Source organism: Pleurodeles waltl, chromosome 4_2, assembly GCF_031143425.1.
Source record: "Pleurodeles waltl isolate 20211129_DDA chromosome 4_2, aPleWal1.hap1.20221129, whole genome shotgun sequence".
In the NCBI taxonomy this organism is placed as follows: Eukaryota; Metazoa; Chordata; class Amphibia; order Caudata; family Salamandridae; genus Pleurodeles; species Pleurodeles waltl.
Window position 1 is genome coordinate 332,885,400 of NC_090443.1, and position 21,096 is coordinate 332,906,495.

General features: G+C 45.4%; 1 protein-coding gene across 2 annotated transcripts in view; it reads left to right on the forward strand.

Moving 5' to 3' along the window:
• The first annotated feature begins 297 nt into the window (after window positions 1-297).
• NCF4 (neutrophil cytosolic factor 4) overlaps window positions 298-21,096 on the forward strand; it is an 80,261-nt gene continuing 59,462 nt past the window's right edge. The window contains exons 1-4 of one of the 2 annotated variants that reach the window (XM_069231348.1): window positions 298-621; window positions 1,978-2,062; window positions 2,728-2,881; window positions 3,290-3,360. In XM_069231348.1, the coding sequence (XP_069087449.1) occupies window positions 590-621; window positions 1,978-2,062; window positions 2,728-2,881; window positions 3,290-3,360 (342 nt within the window). In that variant the 5' untranslated portion in view covers window positions 298-589. The remainder of the gene's footprint in view (window positions 622-1,977; window positions 2,063-2,727; window positions 2,882-3,289; window positions 3,361-21,096) is intronic. The other variant, XM_069231349.1, reaches the window with a different exon arrangement.

Consider the following 21,096-nt stretch of genomic DNA (forward strand, 5'->3'; position numbering starts at 1 on the left):
GAGGGCTAAAGCTTGAAACCACAGACAGACAAGAGAGGTCAATGATTCTGAGACACAAGTAGCTCTTAAGACCACGGGCAGTCGTAGGGATAAACAGTGCAGTGAATTGTGGGTAAAGCTGGAGACCGGGTCCAGGCACAGGGCTAAAAGTCAGGTGAAATGACGGATAAAGAATCTGCTCTCCCTCGTGCCCTCGCTCTTTGTCCTGTTACTGGCAGTTGCCGACCTCATCATTCATGTTTAGGCCTCACTTCCCCTTTCTTTTTCTCCCCGCCCATATCACTTCCCTTTTCGGTTAGAAAGGCCCCAAGCGCTAGGCCTCGTTGGACTTCACTACGGTCTGTACTGGACTCCGTGGGACTGCACAGGGCCTTTTTGGACCGTCCCGGGGCCGCTCCAACTATCCTGGGTTACCTGGACATCACAGAGCACGTTTGTACTGTACAGGGTCTTGCTGGACAGTAAAGCCCCACACTGGCTACAGTGGGGCACTGTGCCTTTGCGGAATTTACTGGGCTCTTTTGGGCTGCACCCTACTTGATGGTACTGGGCCTGCTGCACTCCTGCCTTGGACGATATCACTCCAGGGATGTCGCTACCCCGCCAACTGAGGGATGAGAGGTGAGCACTTTGTACAGAGCCACATGCATGCGATTAATAGCTTCAGGGCGCTGAACAAGAGACGGCGTGAACGTGAAACATAAGTTACATAACTGAGGGAGGTGTACTGACAATAGATGACGAGAAATTTCCCATTCGTGAATGGAAAATTGTGTTGCACATTCTGAAATGCTTCGTGTTTGTTGTCGCATACTGCAGTGATGAAATAAGTCGCACACTCAGGAGAGATAATGCGGCGCATACAGTGAGGCATAGGGACGGGTTTCACACTCAGGACTGGTGAATTGTGTCACACACACTCAGGAGAGGGGAATTGTTTTGTATACCCTTGAATGGAGATGTGCATCTCACACAAGAGCATTGAACTGTGTCACTTGCTCAAGAGTGTTAAATTGTTACTGAAGCTCGGGAGTGGGGAGAGCGCTGCATAGTTATTGTTAAAGGGCTTGCCTCACACTTGGGCATGAGGAAGTGTGTACGGTGATGATAAAGCGTGTCACGCACTAGAGAACTCTGAAGTGTGTTGTAATGCAAACCAATCACCAGGGACGCTTGGGTAAGTCGAATTGCTTCAGAATACAAGTTTATTGAGCATTAATGTCCATCACCAACTGTCCCACGTCAAAATCGCCTCCACATCCAGCTCTCTACTAACCCTTCCAATCTAGAATGGAACTACTCACACATCATACAGCTCCCCCCAATCAAACAAGACCACAACATGTTGCACACTCATAAATGGTGAAATATGCTTTACTCTCAAGGTTGGTAAAAGGTGTCTCACACGAGATTGGTAGTTTATGTTGCAACCCGGAAACGGCCGAGTGTGGCACACACACTCAAGGATGATGGGATATGTGTTACATTAAAGAATGGCCAAGTGTGTGCAACACTTAGAAATGATCAATCATGCCTCTTAAAAATTGTGAGGCATGTCTCTCATTCCAGAATGGTGAAGTGTGCCACGCACTCATGAATGCTGAAGTGTGTAACACGTTCCAGAATAGCAGAGCGCAACATGCACTGCTTAACTACCTGGAGATGACAGTGTGGTTGTTCTTGAGTGTGTCACTGGGTGTGACAGTAAAGTGAGGTTTATAGAAACCTCACATCTCCAGGGATGCTAACACACATTGCATATGCACAGTCTGCCTGCATTAGAGATATTCCTTCCCTGCTGCCCAACCTTTGAAATTGCCTTTGTTGACCCTGGGGCTCTCTTACCTTTAATTCCGATACGACTGAATAAACTTGTAGTATTTTCTTTGCCAAAACGTATGTGTCGGGACAATAAAGTTCTTTGTTTGTGCTATTGTCTGCATGGCACTTTCTGATGGTAGCCTCTCCCTTTTTCAGTGATTTCTCCCAGTTGCCAGATGATGTGCCGGTGTCCGCTCACATCGCCGACATCGAGGAGAAGAAAGGCCTAACCAATTATTTTGTAAGCACTTCCTGTTTATAGACTATTTGTGTGTTGAGGGGGCATCACTGGGTACATCATCAAAGGCTGGAACCATGCAAGATTTTCAGTGTATCCAAATGAGATGAATATAGTTACAGTTAACCTAAATGAAAACTATTTACTTATTCTGTAGGACTTTTGAAATCCAGGCATGGCTCTCGTAGCTGGGACTAGTACTTAATCAGAGCTGGTGGTTGTCAGTGGGGGCCATCGGCATTCATTTCCAGGGACCAGCACTTATTTTTCCTCATCAGACTTTTCCTGAGAGCAAGAGAGGGAAAAACACACAAAGGGGAAAGAAGGAGAAAGAGAAAGACTGTAAAACTGTCACAAACGGAGACATCAGGAAACAACAAGAGTAATATAAAAGGAATGGGAGAGATTGGTAGTTGGTTAAAGAGGTATGAGGTGGAATCAAGACTACGCATCCTTGGCATTCAGCACACCAGAGCTGGCCTTAGGCTTCTGAGCAGAGTTTTGGGCACTAGCACTTATTCTTCTACAAATTAAACACTGTCTGGGAACATATGTAGGTGCATGCTAACGAGGAGGAATGGTTAACCATGTACCCACTAAAAATTGAAGACAATTTAAAAGAAATTGGGGATAAAACCGGAATTTACCCAGATCCCTCTTTTTTCTAGATGTTTCTGATCAGCGTCAAAACAAAGGGAGGTGGGAAGTACCTGGTTTACCGTCGTTACAGCCAGTTCCATACTCTCAATGCCACCCTGGAAGAGCGGTATGGGCCTGAGAGCCCCAGCAGCAACTACAGAATCAGCCTTCCAATAATGCCGGGTGAGAAAATGCAGCCCTCTTACTTTTTACAACTCCCCACCAGCGTAATCTTGTGCTTTCATTTCCTGTTCTCTAGCTCTTCCATTATCTCTGGTTGTCCTCTGTCCCCATGTGATCGCATCTCTCTCATACTGTTTTCTGATCTCTCCTATTCTTCTTTTCACAGTTATCCTGCCCCAGCTGTCTCTTCATTGCTTAGCCTCTTAGCCTCTCTTTCTAGTCTCCCCTTTTAACTTTTAACCTTTTTGAAGCTATATTCAGTTATGAGCCTTCTTCTACATTTGATAACTCTAACCCCATTACTCAACTTTTATCAGTCACCACTCCTTCTCTACCTCAGTGTGAGAGATGTTTCACACATTCAATATTTTCGTTAGCTCCACTTTGAAACATATCTCTCTTCCATAGGAAAGGTTTATATGGGAAATAAAAGAGATATTGCAGAGAGCCGCATCCCTATCCTTAACATCTATATGAAGGTACTGTGATGGTCACTTTGAATTAATGCTATGTGGGTTATCTAAAAAAAGGTAAATGCTTGACTCTGGAACATATGTGTATTAAAATGATTTTTTAAACTGTAAACAAGTGTGTATGTAAAAACGCATTATGCTTTATGGCAGATGATGGGTATTCAAACTAAAAAATAATAATGAGAGCCCCAAAAGCTTTTTACCTGATTCTGAATTTTGGTCAAGAAAGGCCCAACTTTAACTTTCAACCCTTTTATGTTCTAGTCCTGACAGTGTTGACTTATTCACCACTTAATCTCCAACAGATAATACAAGTCCTCTTTTATTTTTCTACCACTGCTGACCCTTTGAACTGACTTTGACCACAACAGATGTTTCTCACATGTTAAAGTGGCTACGTGCTCCTTACAGTATTTAAAATACTTTTGATTTTATAAAAGTCAAACACTCACTGGAGGCGTATCTGAACTCTAAAATCTGGCGCAGGATTAAAAAGCTGCTTGCACAGCAGCGTGGCAGTGCAAGGTTGCAGCCTCACTGTATGTGTGCACTGCAAACACTGTCGAAATTTCAGTTGACCAAAATTTGTTGGCATGTGTGAGCTTGTGTGAAATAAGTTGTTATTTTTTAGAAGTTTTCAAAAGTATTCTTTTAAAGGTGCGTGTATTTATGGTGTGACCGGTGTTTTTATTATGCTACTATTAGTTTGATGGTCAGTACAGCGTACAAAAACACTCACAACACGTGGCTTGGCTGCTGGGAAAAACTATTATTGGTCCAGTTTATAGGAGAGGAAGCAGGATGGCGAGAGAGCATCCTGGTGCTACCTTGTTAACAAGGTATGGTTGAAGCCATTGGGAGCTTACAACCCCTCCCTTAATAAAATACCTTTGACCATTCTAACAGAGTAGCTCATCTAGGTCAGGGCCATTTTACCCAGGCATGAATACAGATGCCATCAGAGCTAAAAAGGAAGTTTCTAGTTAGATTTTCAATTCGACTCTCCCAACTTTTTGTGTCTAAAGCAGTGTCACATTGTAATTGAAGAGTATCAATCATGATTTGTCACCAAAGGACTTCAGATTTACAACTTTGAAATAGTCAGATTTCCCTGTAACGTGTCAAACCGTGTCACTGGAAATCTCTAAACTTTAACATCCTTGCAATGAAGAGATGACTTGCTTGCTGATGGACCAGGTACCTGTGTACCAGGACTGACAGAGGCAGACTCTTTCTTCTTGCATGGCCTATTTCACTAGGCTTGATGCTCCAAGGGGCCTGAGTCATCTGCCTCGCCCTCTGGCACCAAGCAGGCTGCACCATAGTGCGCAACAATACCTTCAACAATCCTCCTTCATGATAATTCATTCCATGGCCTCACTTCCACTAGTGGTGTATAGGGAGCTGACAGCACCGCTGGAAAAATATGCTCACACATGCTCTATAGTGTACTGAGTGAGTGTAGTGAATGATTCCAACCACACCTTAAAGGAGAATTGTGGGCAAGGTTGTTTTTCAGTCTGAATAACTGATGATCCCTCCACCCACTGAACCCTGGAAACAGTTCCCTGGTCCTTAGCCTACCAGGGTCTTTTATTTTTTCACACTCAGCCAGTCCAGTTAAGGCACCCAAGCAAAGATTTTTGTCATGTCTAGGGTTGGGTGGAACTCATGTAGTTGCAGTCTGCAGAATTCCGTGGAGTTCCATAAAAACTCAGCGCGATTCTGTGCAGTTCTGCCCACCGAGTCATGGACTTCTTTGACATGGCACGTAAAGTGGCATCAATCAATCAATCAGTGATTTATAAAGTGCGGCTAATCATCCGTAGGGTCTCAAGGTGCTGTTTGTGGGATTGCTGCTCAATCGAAGAGCCAGGTCTTAAAGTCCTTCTTGAACTGCTTCAGTGATGTGGTCTGCCTGAGCTTGAGAGGTATCCTGTTCCATGTCCAGGCTGCTTAGTAGGAGAAGGACCTTCTTCCTGCTGTGCTTTTCTGGATTTTGGGACCGGCTGCAAGGGTGAGCTGGGAAGAACGGAGATGTCTGTTGGGTACGTAGAAGGTGAGGCGGTGGATGAAGTAAAAAAATGTAACCACAGGACTCAATATACGATCTCAATGCATGTAGTTATATATATATATATATATATATATTTTTTTTAAATCATGAAATTCCGAACCAGTCTTTCTTGAAAGTTAAATTCTTCTTTATTGTTAACCTGCAATTTCACACGTTTTGAAACCCTGCAAGTTAATTTGCTCCTTGACAGCCAACACGTGTTTCGTCACTATTGTGACTTCATCAAAGCATGAAAAAGTAGTATGATGCATCCATCTGTAATGTTGCTTGTTCAATTATTGGAAAAACTGTACTTAGCACTTAATAATCACTCCAAGGAAATCAATATATTATCTTCTCTAGGATATCAGTGAGGTGCATACATTTCAATAATTTTCAATAGTTCACGGTTGCATATAGTAGTGACAATTCAGCAGACCATGATAAGTCCTAAACTGTTAAGAAAGTCCTCTGGACAAGTCTCTGCGTCATCAGGATCTCCACCATTGGTGGTTGAGGTATGCCAGTTCTAGTGCCTTGTTGGTGTGGATCAGGAGTTTGTATGTGATGCGCTTGTTGACTGGGAGCCAATGCATGTCTCTGAGGTGGGAGGAGATGTGGCTGTGTCAGGGGATGTTCAGGATGAGTCTGGCTGCTGCATTCTGGATTCTTTGTTGTCTTGATTGTAGTTTCTTGGTGAAGCCAGCATAGTAGCCATTGCTGTAGTCCAGTTTGCCAGTGACAAGTGCATGGGTGACTGTCTTTCTCGTGTCGGAGGGTATCCACTTGAAAATCTTTTGCAGGAGTCAGAGGGTGTGAAAACTTGACGATGAGATGGCGTTGACTTAGCGGGACATGGATAGAGAGGAGTCCGGGATGATGCCCAGATTGCTTGCGTGGTACGTGGGGGAGGGGCCATGTCCCAGTGCGGTGGGCCACCAGAAGTCATTCCAGTCTGAAGGAGAAGAGCCGATTACGAGGATCTCTGTCTTGTCTGAGTTGAGTTTGAGGCTGCTAGCTTCCATCAAGGCGGCGACTGCTGTCATCCCATTATGGAAATTTCTCTTGGCCTTTGCAGAGTCCTTGGATAGGGAGAGGCTCGGTTAGGTATTGTCGGCATAGGAGACTATGTTTAGCCTGTGTTGTTTGATGATCTTGGCACGCAGGGCCATGTAGATGTTGAAAAGCGTTGGGCTGAGTGATGATCATTGGGGCACTCTGCAGCATGTATCTTTGGGTTCTGACGTGAATGGCTGTAGTCTGACACTCTGTGTTCTTCCAGTGAGGAAGGACCTGATCCAATCCAGTGCTTTATCTCGGATGCCGGCGTCGTGTAGTCTGACGCAGAGGGTGGAGTGGGAGACAGTGTCAAACGCAGCAGAGAGGTTGAGGAGGATGAGTGCGGCCGTGCCTCCGTGGTCTAGTATGATGCGTATGTCATCGGTGGCTGCTAGGTGTGCAGTTTCAGTGCTGTGGTTGCGCTTGAATCCGGATTGGGTCTAGGATTTGGTATGTCTCGAGGAATTCGGTGAGTTGCTGGTTGACAGCCTTTTCTGTTACTTTTGGCTGGGAAAGGGAGCAGAGAGATGGGTCTGTAGCTTTTCAGCTCCCATGGGTCGGTGGTGGGTTTGTTGAGCAGCAGGTTGACCTCGGTGTGCTTCCAGTCTGATGGAAGGTAGCAGTCTCCAAGGATCGGTTGATATTTTGGCCGAGCTCCGGTGCTATGGTGGCACTGGCCAGATTGAAGATATGATGATGGCACGGATTCAAGGGTGCTCCTGAGTGGATGGAGTTCATGAGTCTTTGGGTGTCCTATTTGGTGATGGGGGTCCAACAGTTCAGGATCTAGTGAGGTGCTGGGTCCATGGTGGTAGGCGGTGTGGGTGGGTTTTGGTTCCTGAAGCCTTCGTAAATGTCCTGGATTTTTCGGTGAAAGAAGATGGCGAGGTTGTTGCAGAGGTCTTGGGAGAGAGGGATGGATGAGGTGGCTGTCCAGGGGTTCATGAACTCTTTGACAATGACGAAAAGCTCTTTGCTGTTGTGAGTGCTGGTGCATAGGCGTTCTTGAATGGCAGCTTTTTTGACGGCTCTGATGTTCTGGTGGTGCCTGTTGACTGCATTCTTGAAGGCAGTGCTGTCTAATTAGCAGTGATAAAATGCTCATAGCCCTAAGGTCAACAAAAAGATATAGGAACAAACAGGAGGTAAAGGCAAAAAGTCTGGGGTAAGACCACCCTAAGGATGCCAGGTCAATGGTTGTGCCAGAAGGAGTTTAGAGCGCTGGCAGAGAATCAGTCGCGCAAACACGCACTCGTGGCACAGTACAGGTTATTTGATGTGGATGAGAAGGCTAGCAAATTACTGGCCTGGCTGGAACAGAGGGACAGGGAGCGTTCTTTGGTGCTTAGTGTTCACTCGGAGGAGGGGGCATTGCAGACAAGTGCAGCTATTGCTGAAATGTTGCATCATATTATGAGGGCCTATATGCCTCCAACACTAGAATGTCAATGGAGGACTGTGCAGACTTTCTAAAAGATATTCCTTTACGGCAGCTCACCAAGGAAGAAAGGGACATGCCAGATGCCGACCTAACAGAAGAGGAATTGCTGGTGGCCTTACGAGGCATACAAATGGTTAAAGCTTTGGGTCCTAACGGAATCACGATTGAAATGTATAATGGGTTAGCCAATGTTATTGTTAAACCAATGTTGGCCATGTTGAGAGAATCCTCCCAAGTAGACAGCTTGTCGGAAGATCAGAGACCTGCAACAACTGTAGTGCTGCATAAGGAGGGTAAGCCACAGTTTACTTCTTATTGAATATGGAGGTCAAAGTATTGGCCAGGGCCCTGGCATCCAGACTCAGAGAGATGACTTATCCATCCCTATCAGACAGGCTTTATGCCCAACAGGAGCACTAGGCTTTACCTTCGCTGCCTTTCTGGTGTGCTCCATAGAACGGCAAACATATTGGCGAAACAGGCAGGCAGTCATAATGGCATTAGATGCCAGGATGGCCTTCGATTCCCTTGAGTGGAACTATTTGTTTGCCACACTGGAGCGGCTGAGGTTTGGTCCCCATTTCTGCACCTCAGTAAGGTTCCTGTACAAATTTCCCATGGCCAGAGTACGAGTGAATAGTGTAATATCTCAAGGCTTCAGGCTGCGGAGGGGGACCCGGCAGGGCTGCCCCCTGTCCCCTATGCTCTTTGCCCTAGCACTGGAGCCGCTAGTGGCTTGGGCCCACTGTGACCCACTGGTGCGAGGAATTCGGGCCCCAGATGGTTGAGAGGAGTGCACTTCCCTATATTCTGATGATGATGTTCTATATGTGGCACAGACCTCTCTGACAATTGTCAGACATCTGCAGATTTTTGGTATTTTCGGTGATCATTCTGGATACACCATTAACTGGTCCAAATTTCTTGTTTATCCTCTTTCGGGGGGAAAGCCCAGATTGCCCCGGGATTGTGCGGCGCCGGTGTCCACTGAGGGTTTCAAGTATTTGGGAATATATATATCATGGGGAGACTTCGAGAAGATGTTACTCACTGGCAAGGGCACCCTTTAACCTTAATGGGGAGAGCCCCGCTATACAAAACTGCCCAGGCTCCTGTATATTTTGCAAAATACTCCCTACAGGATCTCTAGAGAGGTATTTCGGAACATTGACAAAGAGGTCACACCACCATGGACTCTCCCAGATGTTTAGTTTCAGAAGTGTCTGGGTCTGGTAGGTTTTTCCAGGTGGCAGCGTACTCAAAAAGTGCAGCCGCTCACCATTGCAAGTGGGACAATATTAGGAGTTGGGCAAGATTTCTAGGCCCATATGTAAAATCAAAACCCAAACGAGTCAAATGTCCTCTTGCTTGCCATTGGGATGTGAGGCTTCAGTCCACGGGGGGGCTGAAAGATTGTTACTTCCTTGAGTTCTTCAGTTGGGGTGCATAACCATGCCCGTGGTGGTGGGCAACCCCCACAACTCTATGTTTAAAAAAAAATCCCCTGGTGTCTAGTGGGCTGTCTGGCCCCCAGAGGGGGCAGAAAGACTGTTTACATATTTGGGGTGGTTGGGGGGCAATGGTTAGCCCATATTGGGCAGTCCACCAACCCCAACATTTGAAAACAATAATACTTGGGGCCTAGTGGGCTTTCTGCCCCCCCACCGGGGGAAGATCGGGGGCTATTGCCCCATCTGCCCCGAAGGGTTAGAAAGGCTGTTTATATATTTGGGGTGGGTGGGGTGCATTGGTAAACCAATTCTGGGCAGCCCCCACCCCAAAGTTTGTAAAAACAAATCCCTGGTTCCTAGTGGGCTTTCTGTCCCTCCCCCAGGGGGGAGATTGGGTGCTATTTCCCCCATATGCCCCTGGGGGATCGAAAAGACTGTTTACATATTAGAGGTGGGTTGGGGCATTGGAAAGCCCATTTTGGGCAGCCCCCACACCCCAAGGTTTGAAAAAAAATAATAGCTGGTGTCTGGTGGGATTTCTGCCCCCCCCGCAAAGAGACTGTTTACATATTTGGGGTGAGTGGGGGGCATTGATAGCCTTTTTTAGGCAGACCCACCCTCAAGTAAAAAAAAAAAATCCCTGATGCCTAATAGGCTTTCTGCCTCCTTAAGGGGGCAGATCAGGGGCTATTGGCACCATCTGCTCCCCCCCCAGGGGAACAGAAAGAGTGTTTACATATTTGGGATGGGTGGGGGGGGGCAATGGTAAGCCCATTTTGGCCAGTCCCCACCCCAAAGTTTAGAAAAAAAATCCCTGGTGCCTTGTCGGCTTTCTCCCCCCTCCCCCGGAGGGGGGAACCAAGGGCTGTTGCCCCCATCTGCCCGCCGGAGGGGGCAGAAAGACTGAATTGTGCCAAAAAAGAGAGGGGGAGCAAAATCCCTTGCCAAAGGGGCCGCTCCCCCTCCCTGTTGCCTAGAGGAGTGGATCCCTGCTTCAAGGGTGCTCTCCCTGGGCGAACCCCAAGCAGGGATCCACTTGAGAGGGGTACCATTGGAAAGGGGAGATTCTCTCCTTTTCAAGATACCTCTCCCGTCTCGATAAGTGCTCCGTCGGCTGAGATAGCCCGACAAACACCGATGCAGAGAAAGTGAAATGAGCCAATTGGCTCATATCACTTTTCTTTTCAGAGAAATGCGCGCTGATAATAATTTTCCTGACAACCAAAACAGCGTTGGGAGGTGAAGAAGCTGTTCCCCATTTCCCAGGACTGTTTTTAGCAGCAGGAACTTCCTCAGGTGACCACACAAGAGAGATTTCCTTGTTCATGTGCATGGCCGGCTGGGGGTCGTCCGGGGCACATGAGCACCGTCACGTCAGATGGTTCCCAGCCGTCCTACGCACGGAAAGGGTTAATAGAAAATATTTGTTTGCCTGCAGTATCTCAGTAAGTTCAGATTCAGCATTCTGAATTAAATTAGCATTCAAATGAGAATAGAAACCTACTTTTTTATCTTTTCTGCCGTTTAGGCTTTTCCAAAAAGTCATTTGCTCAATATATCTAGACATTATACCACCTGGGGCACTGCAATTCCCAAAGGCCCTCAGCAAGTTACATTTATTTATATAGGAGTTTCCATTTATTAATTTTCTTCCCAATCCTTTGCATGTCAAAATATAGGTTGGTAGCTTTCTGATCTACCTTCTGTGTTTTTGAAAATCACTTGGGATGATCTTGATCAAGGAAACCAGCACTTAAGTCCTGGCTAGGAGAGAATTGTTGAATTCTCATAGTCATGGAGAGTTCTTTCTCTGTTCTTTTACCCCAGTCCTTAGCCCTATCTTCCAAACTCTCCTCCTTCTTTACATTTTAGGCCTTTTATGTTGGGGTTCATTAGACTCTGGACCCTTCCCTTTAAGTGGGGCCTCCTCAGACTCCAAGTCCTATGTCGGCCACGACTTCTCTGCCTGTGGCATTTACTCCATTCATTTATTACTATTCAACCCAGAATTTGTAGCAGCTACCTGATACTTCCTCCTGGGCTTCTTTAATTTCCTTGGGTGATATACAGAGTTTTTCAGCCCTTTCTCTGTCATTACATGCATCCTTCCCTACTGCATAACAAGTGCTATTTCCCCTGATAAGCAATATTGCCTCTGTTTACTAACATAGGCCACCTGGATACATATACAGAAGCACAATCCACTTCCTCCCCTTTTTTGCCTGATTCCTCCATTGTGTCTCCATGTTCCAGCAGGGATACTGGCCTTACTAAGGGTGGCATACAGGAGTTAGTTGACTTTAGCTCATGTACAATCTCCTTTAAGAGGCTTTCCTGGGAATTCAAATGATCATTTATCGTAACTGTAGATTCCAGTATGCCATATAAGGTTTTTTTGTATTAGGAGGAGAACGTTCAGCATTGACGAGGGCCCCATAACTAGTGATTATGAGTTCAGGGATGCCCTCGCTTAAGAATGCATCATTTACCTGCGCCCTTACCGAAGGAATGTATTAGATTGGGGAGCAGATCCCGTCTAAGCTCACCCCCTGCATCCTCCCACTAGCTAAAACGTTCTCATCCTCAGAATGGCCTTAACCTAATAGGGGCATTCAAGAACAAGCAATTGCAATGCAATAGATCTTGCATTTGTGAGAGTTAGAGCTATTGCCGTTGTAAATGCGTAAATTGACTTTTCGGGCCACATAAATCGGTCAACCCTGCCTCTTAATTTGGTCCTTTCCTGCCACATAATTCCAGTGGCCCTGCCTATATCTAAAGCACTTCTATATACCATCTCCCTCTATGTGCAGCAAATTACAGGCAAAGCCCTTTAAACTTGACAGCTTATGCCCATACCAGAATGCTGGGTCCTGTGATAGCTCCTCAGAACTCAGGTGGATGAGTGCTGCATGGGTAAAATCTGGCCAATAAGTTGACTACCTACTTGTATTTGCACTTACTCATCAATGGACCCTATCACGTAGGTATGTATTTCCAAATTAAAGAATTAACAAAAGGTAAGGAGCAGTTGATGCGGGTGACATTTTTCATAGTGCTCACTAGAAATAGAAGCCTTTTACCTACTCGAGCAGCTGTACAGTTAGAGTTACATAAGAGCCTGACCCTGTACATAGTTTATGGTGTTAGCACAAGTAAAGACTGACAAACGGATAAGTGTATCTCACTGCACAGTAGGCAAGAGTGACTTGGCAACTAATTAGCATTGGTTTATTGAAACTGGTTAACCCAACCTCCTCAGTACTACAAACCAAAGAAATGAAAAAAGCACACTGGCAGTGAATTTAGTCAGGATAGTAAATCCTGCAAAAACACAAATGCTAATAGTAAGCGCTAATACTAAGTGCTTTTTTGCTCTACTAGCGCCAGGTGAAATGTTGAAAGCTGCCATTAAGGGCACATTCCGCTTTCTCTGGAAGGCAACGTGGGGGGCTGAAGTCCCCTCAGCAACGCCCATCACATGGGAACCCACTTAGCGACTCATAACTGGAGGGCAGCACTTACATACCGTGGACAGTCTGAGGGAGGTGGCCGCTAATCTGGAGCCATGCTCTAGTACAGAGGAGACACCTGATCCATGTGCACCACCTTCCTGCTCTGTGGGAACGTGCCATATAGCACTGGCCTATCCTGGAGTGAGAGATCCAGAGAAACAACACTGTGCTCAGCCATCGTGCACCAACCACGAAGTACACATGTCTGGGCAGGGGGAGGAGGAGGGAGGGCACAACGCTTAGGGCACACATCAGGGTGTAGCGGAATGAAGGGCCTAGAGAAAATGGCCGGGACAAATGCTCAATGTCAATAATGCAAGAGTGGGTCAAAGTAGAGCCAAGAAGGCAGTGTATTTCAGGCAAAAAGGGGGCGAGTGGAGAACAAATACCTGAAAGAAATGGTAAAAATCTATTGTGCAATGATGGGGCAGCAGGTAATGAAGGGGTGGGGCAGTAAATGGAAGAGAAGAGAACATGCAATAGAACGCAGGACAGATACCAAAAAAGGAAGGAGGTACACAAGCTAAGACAGAATGGGAGGAGTGGTAAAATTTCGACGCCATTAGTCCCAGCCTTTTGGCCTCTGGATCGGAATTTGGCGGCTGCAAAGGCAGTTCCCACCCCCAAAGCTAAAGCAGCTCGGGGAATTACTGAGGCTGGAAGTTGATTAAACTATGTGCAGCCGAAAGATTAAAAGTCTGTGTAAATAAAGATTGCCAATTACTTCACCCGTGCCTGAGTATGTCAAAAGGGGAAGGTTCGCCAAAGCCCACCTGCTCCCCACAATCACACAGTATTAAGCAACTTTAATAGAGATGAAGACTTCTTTCGTATAATGCTGGGTTTTGCAATGCAATATCATTTATACCTAAACTTTTGTGTGTTTCTGCAAAACCCATCAATGCATTTATAGACAACCCAGTCTCTTCCGACGCTCACAGCCTTGTGATCGGTAATGCTGCAACCCCTCGCTGCTGTTAACAGGATTTGAACAGCAGTGGGAGCTGCTGGTCCTGAATGAGGGGTATCGGCAGAGCTATCTGAGGATGGCAGGGGAGGGAGCTACTAGTCCAAGAAGAAGGCTTGTGGTGTGAGCTTGGGTGGCACATGAAAGAGAACAAAGATCTTTATGGAGTTTTCAAAAAGGAGTAGGTGGGAGGGACGAATGATGCAACAGGCTGATTTACAGCCCTGTTTACAGAAACAGCGTTGCAGCAAAGCTAAGCTGAGAGCAAGAATGCTCTGCAAATGAAAAAGGAAGCTTCGCCGAACAGGAGCAGGAAATCAATAAAAAAAGTCCCCAGAAGAACAGATAAACATGACAAAGCATAATTATACAGTAGTTGGTCCCTTCTCCCAAAGAGAAAAGGAAGGACAAAGAGGCATGACTGACCACTAGCAAGCAAGGATTTTTAAATGACACTGAAACCAACAAATGAAATGGCTTTAAGCCCACAGAAGAAGTATACTTAAAAGTATACAAGAGGTTGTACACTCACATTTGACCTGAAAACAGTGAGGATGGTAAATGCAGCACCATGATCGCTATGAGATCCAACCTTTCTAGTCACAACAGATCCTGTACCAAATGCTCCTTCCTGTATGTAGTTATTGGAACAGACACTGACCCGACTGCTGACTGTAGCATCGACTGAGCTGAGTACTCTTGTAGCCTTATATTCTTGAAATGTGTCCTCACAAAGTCCTTCATTGGTGAGGCACGGGACATTGCTGGAGTATGTGCGGGAGGAGGCTGAACTATCTAGTTGAGGGATTGCACTAAGATTACTAGTAGAGCAATATATACTCTTCTCCCCTTGTGGTTCTTTAGTATCTCCAACAGACCCTAGGGTACTGGCTCCTTTCACAGTTTACTAGTTGTTTTACTTTTCATTGGCATCTCTTTTTTCGTCAGTCTAACCTTACTTGTAGTGGTCACCTGTTTCTCAGGTTACTTGCCCCGTCCCTCTCGGCTAGTTAAAATTCAATAAAAAAGCTAACTTTCTTTTAGGCCCCTAGCTTTTGCCAATTAGCAGGGTAGGCTAGAAATGAGACTGCTCATGAAGTGTTTTCCCACCCACCTTGAGAGAGCACACTAAAGACATAGGTGTAATTACACCCTCCGCCTGGACCGCAGGTCAACCTCTTAGTGCGACCACAACCACCACCCTTAAATCTCTGGCTTTAGCCTGTTTTGTCCATTTTTGATCTGGTTAAACAAACTGGTCGCTGCTGGATACAGAAACCTTTTCACACTGTTAGGAGGGCAAACTCCTCCCACCCTGCCAACACCTATTTCCCTGACTCCCCGAGGGCCAGCGGAGTGACAGAGGGAAAGCCTCCTGTACTGTCATGGTTTTTAGAGCAGAGAAAGATCCACAGGGTGACCACATACACAGGAGAAAAAGACTTCAAGCTTATGCTCAGATGCCCAACAGGTTACAGTTACCACTGGCACTGGGGAGTAGTCCAGCTACTCCTTCTCAAAGGCCGCGTCCTGTCCGCACCACCGCCTTTGGTTCCTGCTGAGACCAGTCCCAGTGGCATATAGAGAGAGGGAACGATCACAGAGCATTGAGTGACCACCCTTATACACAGTGAGCCGTGTCTGATGTGTGACTTGTAGCTTAGGGTAACCAGAATTCTAAAGCCCTAAACCTGGACCTTTCACAAAAACAGAAGAAGGATTACAATTGTACTCAAAACGAGTGCACAGAATGAGAGCACTCATTAGCCTAGACTTATGGAAGAGACACTAAGGGGCAGATTTAAGAAAAGTGACGCTGCACCCAGTGCAGCGCCACTTTTCTTGCTCCCCTTAGAGCCCCCCTACCACCACCATGTGTGTACCGTATTTAAAATATGACGCACCATGGCGCAGGGTAGGGGGCAATAGTGTCAATATTTTTGACGCTAGTGATGTACAGTTCAGGGTTAGCGCCAACATTTTGGTGCTAACCCTGAACAGTACATAGGGGCTCATTGTAAATAATGGTGTACCCCCTTTTAACGCCTGCTCTGAGCAGGTCTTAAAAATGCCACAAAAAATGGCGCAAAGAAATCTTTTAGATTTCTCTGCACCATTTTTCCAGCTCCCCTAACAGGGAACCGCCCCCCCTTTCATACATTATGCCTGGGGGCAGGCATAATGTGGCGTAAGGGGTTACAAAGTATGCATTGCACCATTTTGTAAATCTGGCACAGAGATTTTGGCCTCGTTGGGCCACATTAGCATTAAAAAAAATGATGCTAATGTGGTGCAAGAAGGCGCTAGGCCCTCTTAAAAATACATTAAAAAATGCAGTTTTTAAAGCCATTATTATCACCTGTTATTTAATTTGTTTTTATATAAAAACTGCTAACGATCACTGCTTTGGAAAATATAAAAAGGCACCTCCCACCATTTTCAGTCTACCCTGTCTAAAAACTAGGACATCATCTACATTTCCCGAAATCTGCCAGGACTGTTAGTGGGCAGTTATATATTAAAGATAGAAATTATTTTCCAATTTCTCCCACTAATATCATCTGTGACCTACTTCCCAACTTCCTCTTCCTTGACCTACTGTGTTCCAATTAAGGAATTCCCCCAGTCCGCATTTGTATTGGCACAACTTCCTCCACAACCCAGATTGTGAAGTAATCAAGCCCATGGGAAGGCTTGTCACAAGCTCGGTGTTTCCTCAGCCCTCTCCACTGTTTGTTATCATATCTGATGTCGGTCACGTTCTTTTTTTATTCTACCAAGCTTTAAATGTATATATAGGCGTGCATACATTCAGTAAACTCCCCTATGTGCGTAAACACAAATAACCACACACGTACAGTGCCCACTCCTGGTCTTTCCAACAGTTCAGGAACTGTGTAGTTAACTGCCTTTCCCAGCAAGAACAGTCAGACTAAGTAAGTGTACTACTCTTTTTTACTACTATGTAACCATAGCATCCATTAGGAGTAACCGGTTAGGGTAGCTGCTACACCGAGCTTGCCCCTTTTGTATCCTGCAGTTGCATCTCCTTTTCACAGGGGGGTCTTTAAAGCAGAGGCAGGGACTGGAGAAAGCAAGCTTGCAGTAAGAGCCCTGGCTATCGGAGTCCTTCCGTAACCGCTCAGCAGGAAACAGGAAGCTACAGGGAGGCTGCAGCTGGGACAATTTTGTGATGTAATTGGGGTCACTGGGAGACTAATGTCACTTCTGCTGCAACTGGGGTTCTGGTGAATCAGTTTCAATGGGACTGAGAAGCACATGACAGCCAAGAGCACACTCACATGGTGGAAGGACAAGGAGGATCCCTGTTTAGGTCGAAGCCTACAAGTCTGTGCAGCTGCCTGCTTGTGAACAATTTCTTGTGGGCATTTTGAAATCCTCCCTTAGAATGTATTCCACCCATTGTTTACCAATGGCTTTGTGGCTTGTAACTCACATTTTCTGTTTTTTTTATTTGCTGACATTATTTGTTTGAGGATGTTCAGCATGTCTTCGCCCCTCTCGTGGGGCATTACGTGTTCATTGTATTCTTCCACAGTGCTCACTTTCTATAAACAGCCCCTAAAATCTTGTTCTTTTCTTGGCACATTAGCTGTGTGTTTAAAAACAGAAGTCAAATTTCAGTCTCTGTCTTCCAAGGGGGCTTGGTGTTTACTTCTCTTTGTCTGACAATCTTGCTGGGTACTGGGATAGAACATATTTTTTTCTAGCTTTCAGCAGAATGTAAATGTCAGTAAATGAACTGTACAAATAACTCAGAATATGTCAGAATTAGGAATGCACAGATGAAGCACATTTTTTAAAATTCTGCACTGCGTTGGACACAAATATTTCAATATGATCAAAACACATCAATATACTAGGTGATGACATTTCCACACATTATGTATGGTTTAAGTGCAGTAAAACTGTATGTCTTTACAAATGTTACGTTCATTTTAATTCAAAATGTGTTGTCTGTAATGGTAGTGGGGTTACAATGCCATGCATACTCCACACTTTGCCCCTCTGCTGTATGCCTCAACACTCCATTCTACAAACTCCACTCTATGCCACTCAACAACCCCCTACTCTAAGACCCTCTACAGCATGTCACTCTATGACACCTCAATCGACTTTATGCCACTCCACGACATGCCACTGTACTCTGTGCCCCTCCACTGTATCATTGTGTTTCTTGCTGGTGGATGTCAGTGGCCAGGGTACATGAGGGGTGTGTAACTTACCTTATTTCCATTGCCATTACACAATGTCCATTGTCTCCCGCAACCATCTCCCCTTTTCAGCAGTTTGACTCCAGTACACCCCCAGCAGGACTATTACATCTAAATATGGTCTGTGGAAGCCTGCCAGCTTCACGGCTAGGAAGAGCACTCCATCGTGGCAGTCGTCTGTTCAGCCACAATACATCTAAATACGGCAATCAGAACACTGTCGACTTGATGAAGTACTCGGGTCCCCTGCTGAGTTCTCTATAACGGCTACCTCAACCTTCCAGAGCATTGTCACTGTAGGCAAATTACAGGTGTGCCTTTCCTCTCAATCCATCAAGACTCCAAAAAGGCAGGCAGTCAGAAAAGTATGTCTTACATGTCTATAGATCATTTTGTAAAGAAGGATAAAACAACTTGAAGCCATGTTACAAGCACCTCTCAAATGAGGATTCAGTGATTTTCTGTGCAGGCACGCTCAGGCTGATGGAAAAACGAAGCAGACATTTTGGGTCGCCGAACCCTCAAATCAGTGTTCATCTGTTCAAGCATGCTTAAAATATTGCAAGTGATGCAGTAGTCTTTGTGGATTTGTAAACTATTGTTTGTTGCATACATTTTAATTCAATTTTCTTCTCTGCAAGCATGGTCACACTAATATGCAAAATGCTGCAACCATTTTAGGTCCACGTTCCCTCCCAGGCTCCCCTGGTCAGTGTTCTTCACAAACATGGTCACCAGCAGTGGCCGCTACAAATCTCAAGGGGAGTGGTGGGCACAGGGGGAGGGATTGGGGGGGAGGAATAAAGATAATTAAAAAACGTACCTCTTCCCATTGCCGCCTCCACCTCCTGTCACCTCGCTCCTCTTCTGGTGTCCCAGCATTCACTGTGACACCAGCACAGGCTTCCCAGCAATTCTGGTGCTGCTTTCATGCAAAAGCTAGCATGAAAGCAGTGTCAGGATTGGTCTGAGCGGCTTGGACTGCTGCTCAGACAGAAACCTGGGGTCTGTGCAGTTTCTCCAGCCTGGCAGTTCAACACAGCCGGGTTGGAGAAACTTAAGTGCGCATGTGTGTTTGGCCGGTCTAAGATGGCCGGCCAAACACACATGCACACTTAGGTGCTCTCCTCCTCCTCCTCCCGTGGGCCAGCCCCTCCCTCCCTGCACTGCTTTGTGACCCAGCAGATGAAAGATAAAACGATAAAGAAATATTGTTTTATCTTTTAGCTCCTGGCTCAGCCAGCGGGGCGACGCCCTTTCACCATTGCGAAGGAGCCGCCCCTGCTAATGTAAACAACCCTGCAGCCATTTTAGTTACATAAAACCCTTCTTCTTGCTTGTTTTTCATATATTAGTGTTGTTCCTTTCAGGCATTATCATCTTATTGTAAACGTCGACGACACTGACATTTTAGGGTTTGTGAAACCTTGCTTCTTGCATGCTCAATAAAGGTTACTAGATGACTCCATATCCTCGAGGACACGATGCCCTGAACAAGAGCTTTCCTACTACATGTAATTCTTTTCAGGTGTGTTAATTGACTTGGTTCAACTGAAATTAAACTGTACTGCAATTCACAGAATGCATGAAGTTACTAAAGGAAAAACCCAGGCATGGAAAGTGTTATCACTAATGACATAGAGTCACCTGGTAACCCTTTTCTCAGTGGACCAATGGACTCAAGGCCCCGACCCTGCCTAGGTATAAGACGGAGATGCCACCCTGGAGCGGCCTTAATAGCAGCTAATTCAATGCCAAAGTGCGCATCATTTCTCTTACCACACACTGCATTCACCTGTGATGATTTTTATACTTCTGTGTCAGTTTCCTAGACAACACTTGGAAGTTACTCTGAAGTATTTAATAGCATGCTCCTTTAATACCTCTCAAGTTGGCTCTAACTACCTTTGCCTTGGCCGTGCATCACGACTAGTGTGAGCAGCTGTCTTTCATTGCCACCAGAATGACCACAATAGGGTGCCACACTACAACAAACGTCTAAAAAACGGAGCACATAAGCAGCAATATATCACTTTCCTTAAGGCTCTGAAAATCCTTGCACTCAGCTGACCTTGTAACTCATTGTTAAATAATGCAACGTATGGCTGTTTACATGGCTTACCCTTCGAATAACATCAGAGATCTGTGCAATTTGCAAGTAGATGTTTTGAATCCAAGCAGATAAATTGAGACTTTCAGCCTACCGAAGTCAATAAAATAAACACTGGGGATCTGCTATCCTCTTATTACGACTATATGAAGGCCCAAGACTGTATGAGCAATCACTATATCAAACTCAAGTTGCCAGTGTTATATATATCTATAACTATATATATATATAGATAGATATATATCTATCTATATATATATATAGATATAGATATATATCCTAATTCTGGGGTCACCAGGGGCGTAGGAGACAATACATTTCTTGGGGGGGACAGCATTGGGTACTTTTCAGTTGACCCTATACAAATCGCTTGTTGTTGTTTGCGAACTGCAGGCTCCGATAAATGTACACAATCATATATATTGGAAGTGAAATAGGGAGAAACGAAGACATGTTGTCACAGTCTGAAAGTATCTTTTATTGTTATTTACATTCACAAAGTACTTAGCTCAAATGTGAAAATAACATGTTGATTAACCTTGCATCTTGGTGAAACAAGCAAATAAAAATAGGAAAGTAAAAAGGAAGAACATACCCTTTGCCCCCCACACCCTTCATGCCCCTCGCCTCATGCCAATTGGAACTGCACTGGAGACATCAAAAGCGATTAGGTACAACAGTTGTAAACTGTGCTCGGAAACCATAGTTCTAATAACACTTCTACTCCTTTGTGTGATCTTGGGCAGCTCAGATCCACATCAGTCAAAACTGGAAGCATTTCAACTGAAGACGCTCTTGGAGTTACAGGCTGTATAAATATGGGATTCTTTAATCCCTGTATGAACTGCAGACAATACATTCTTTAGAATCTGCTATTTGTGATGCACCAAGTCACTGAGTATAAAGAA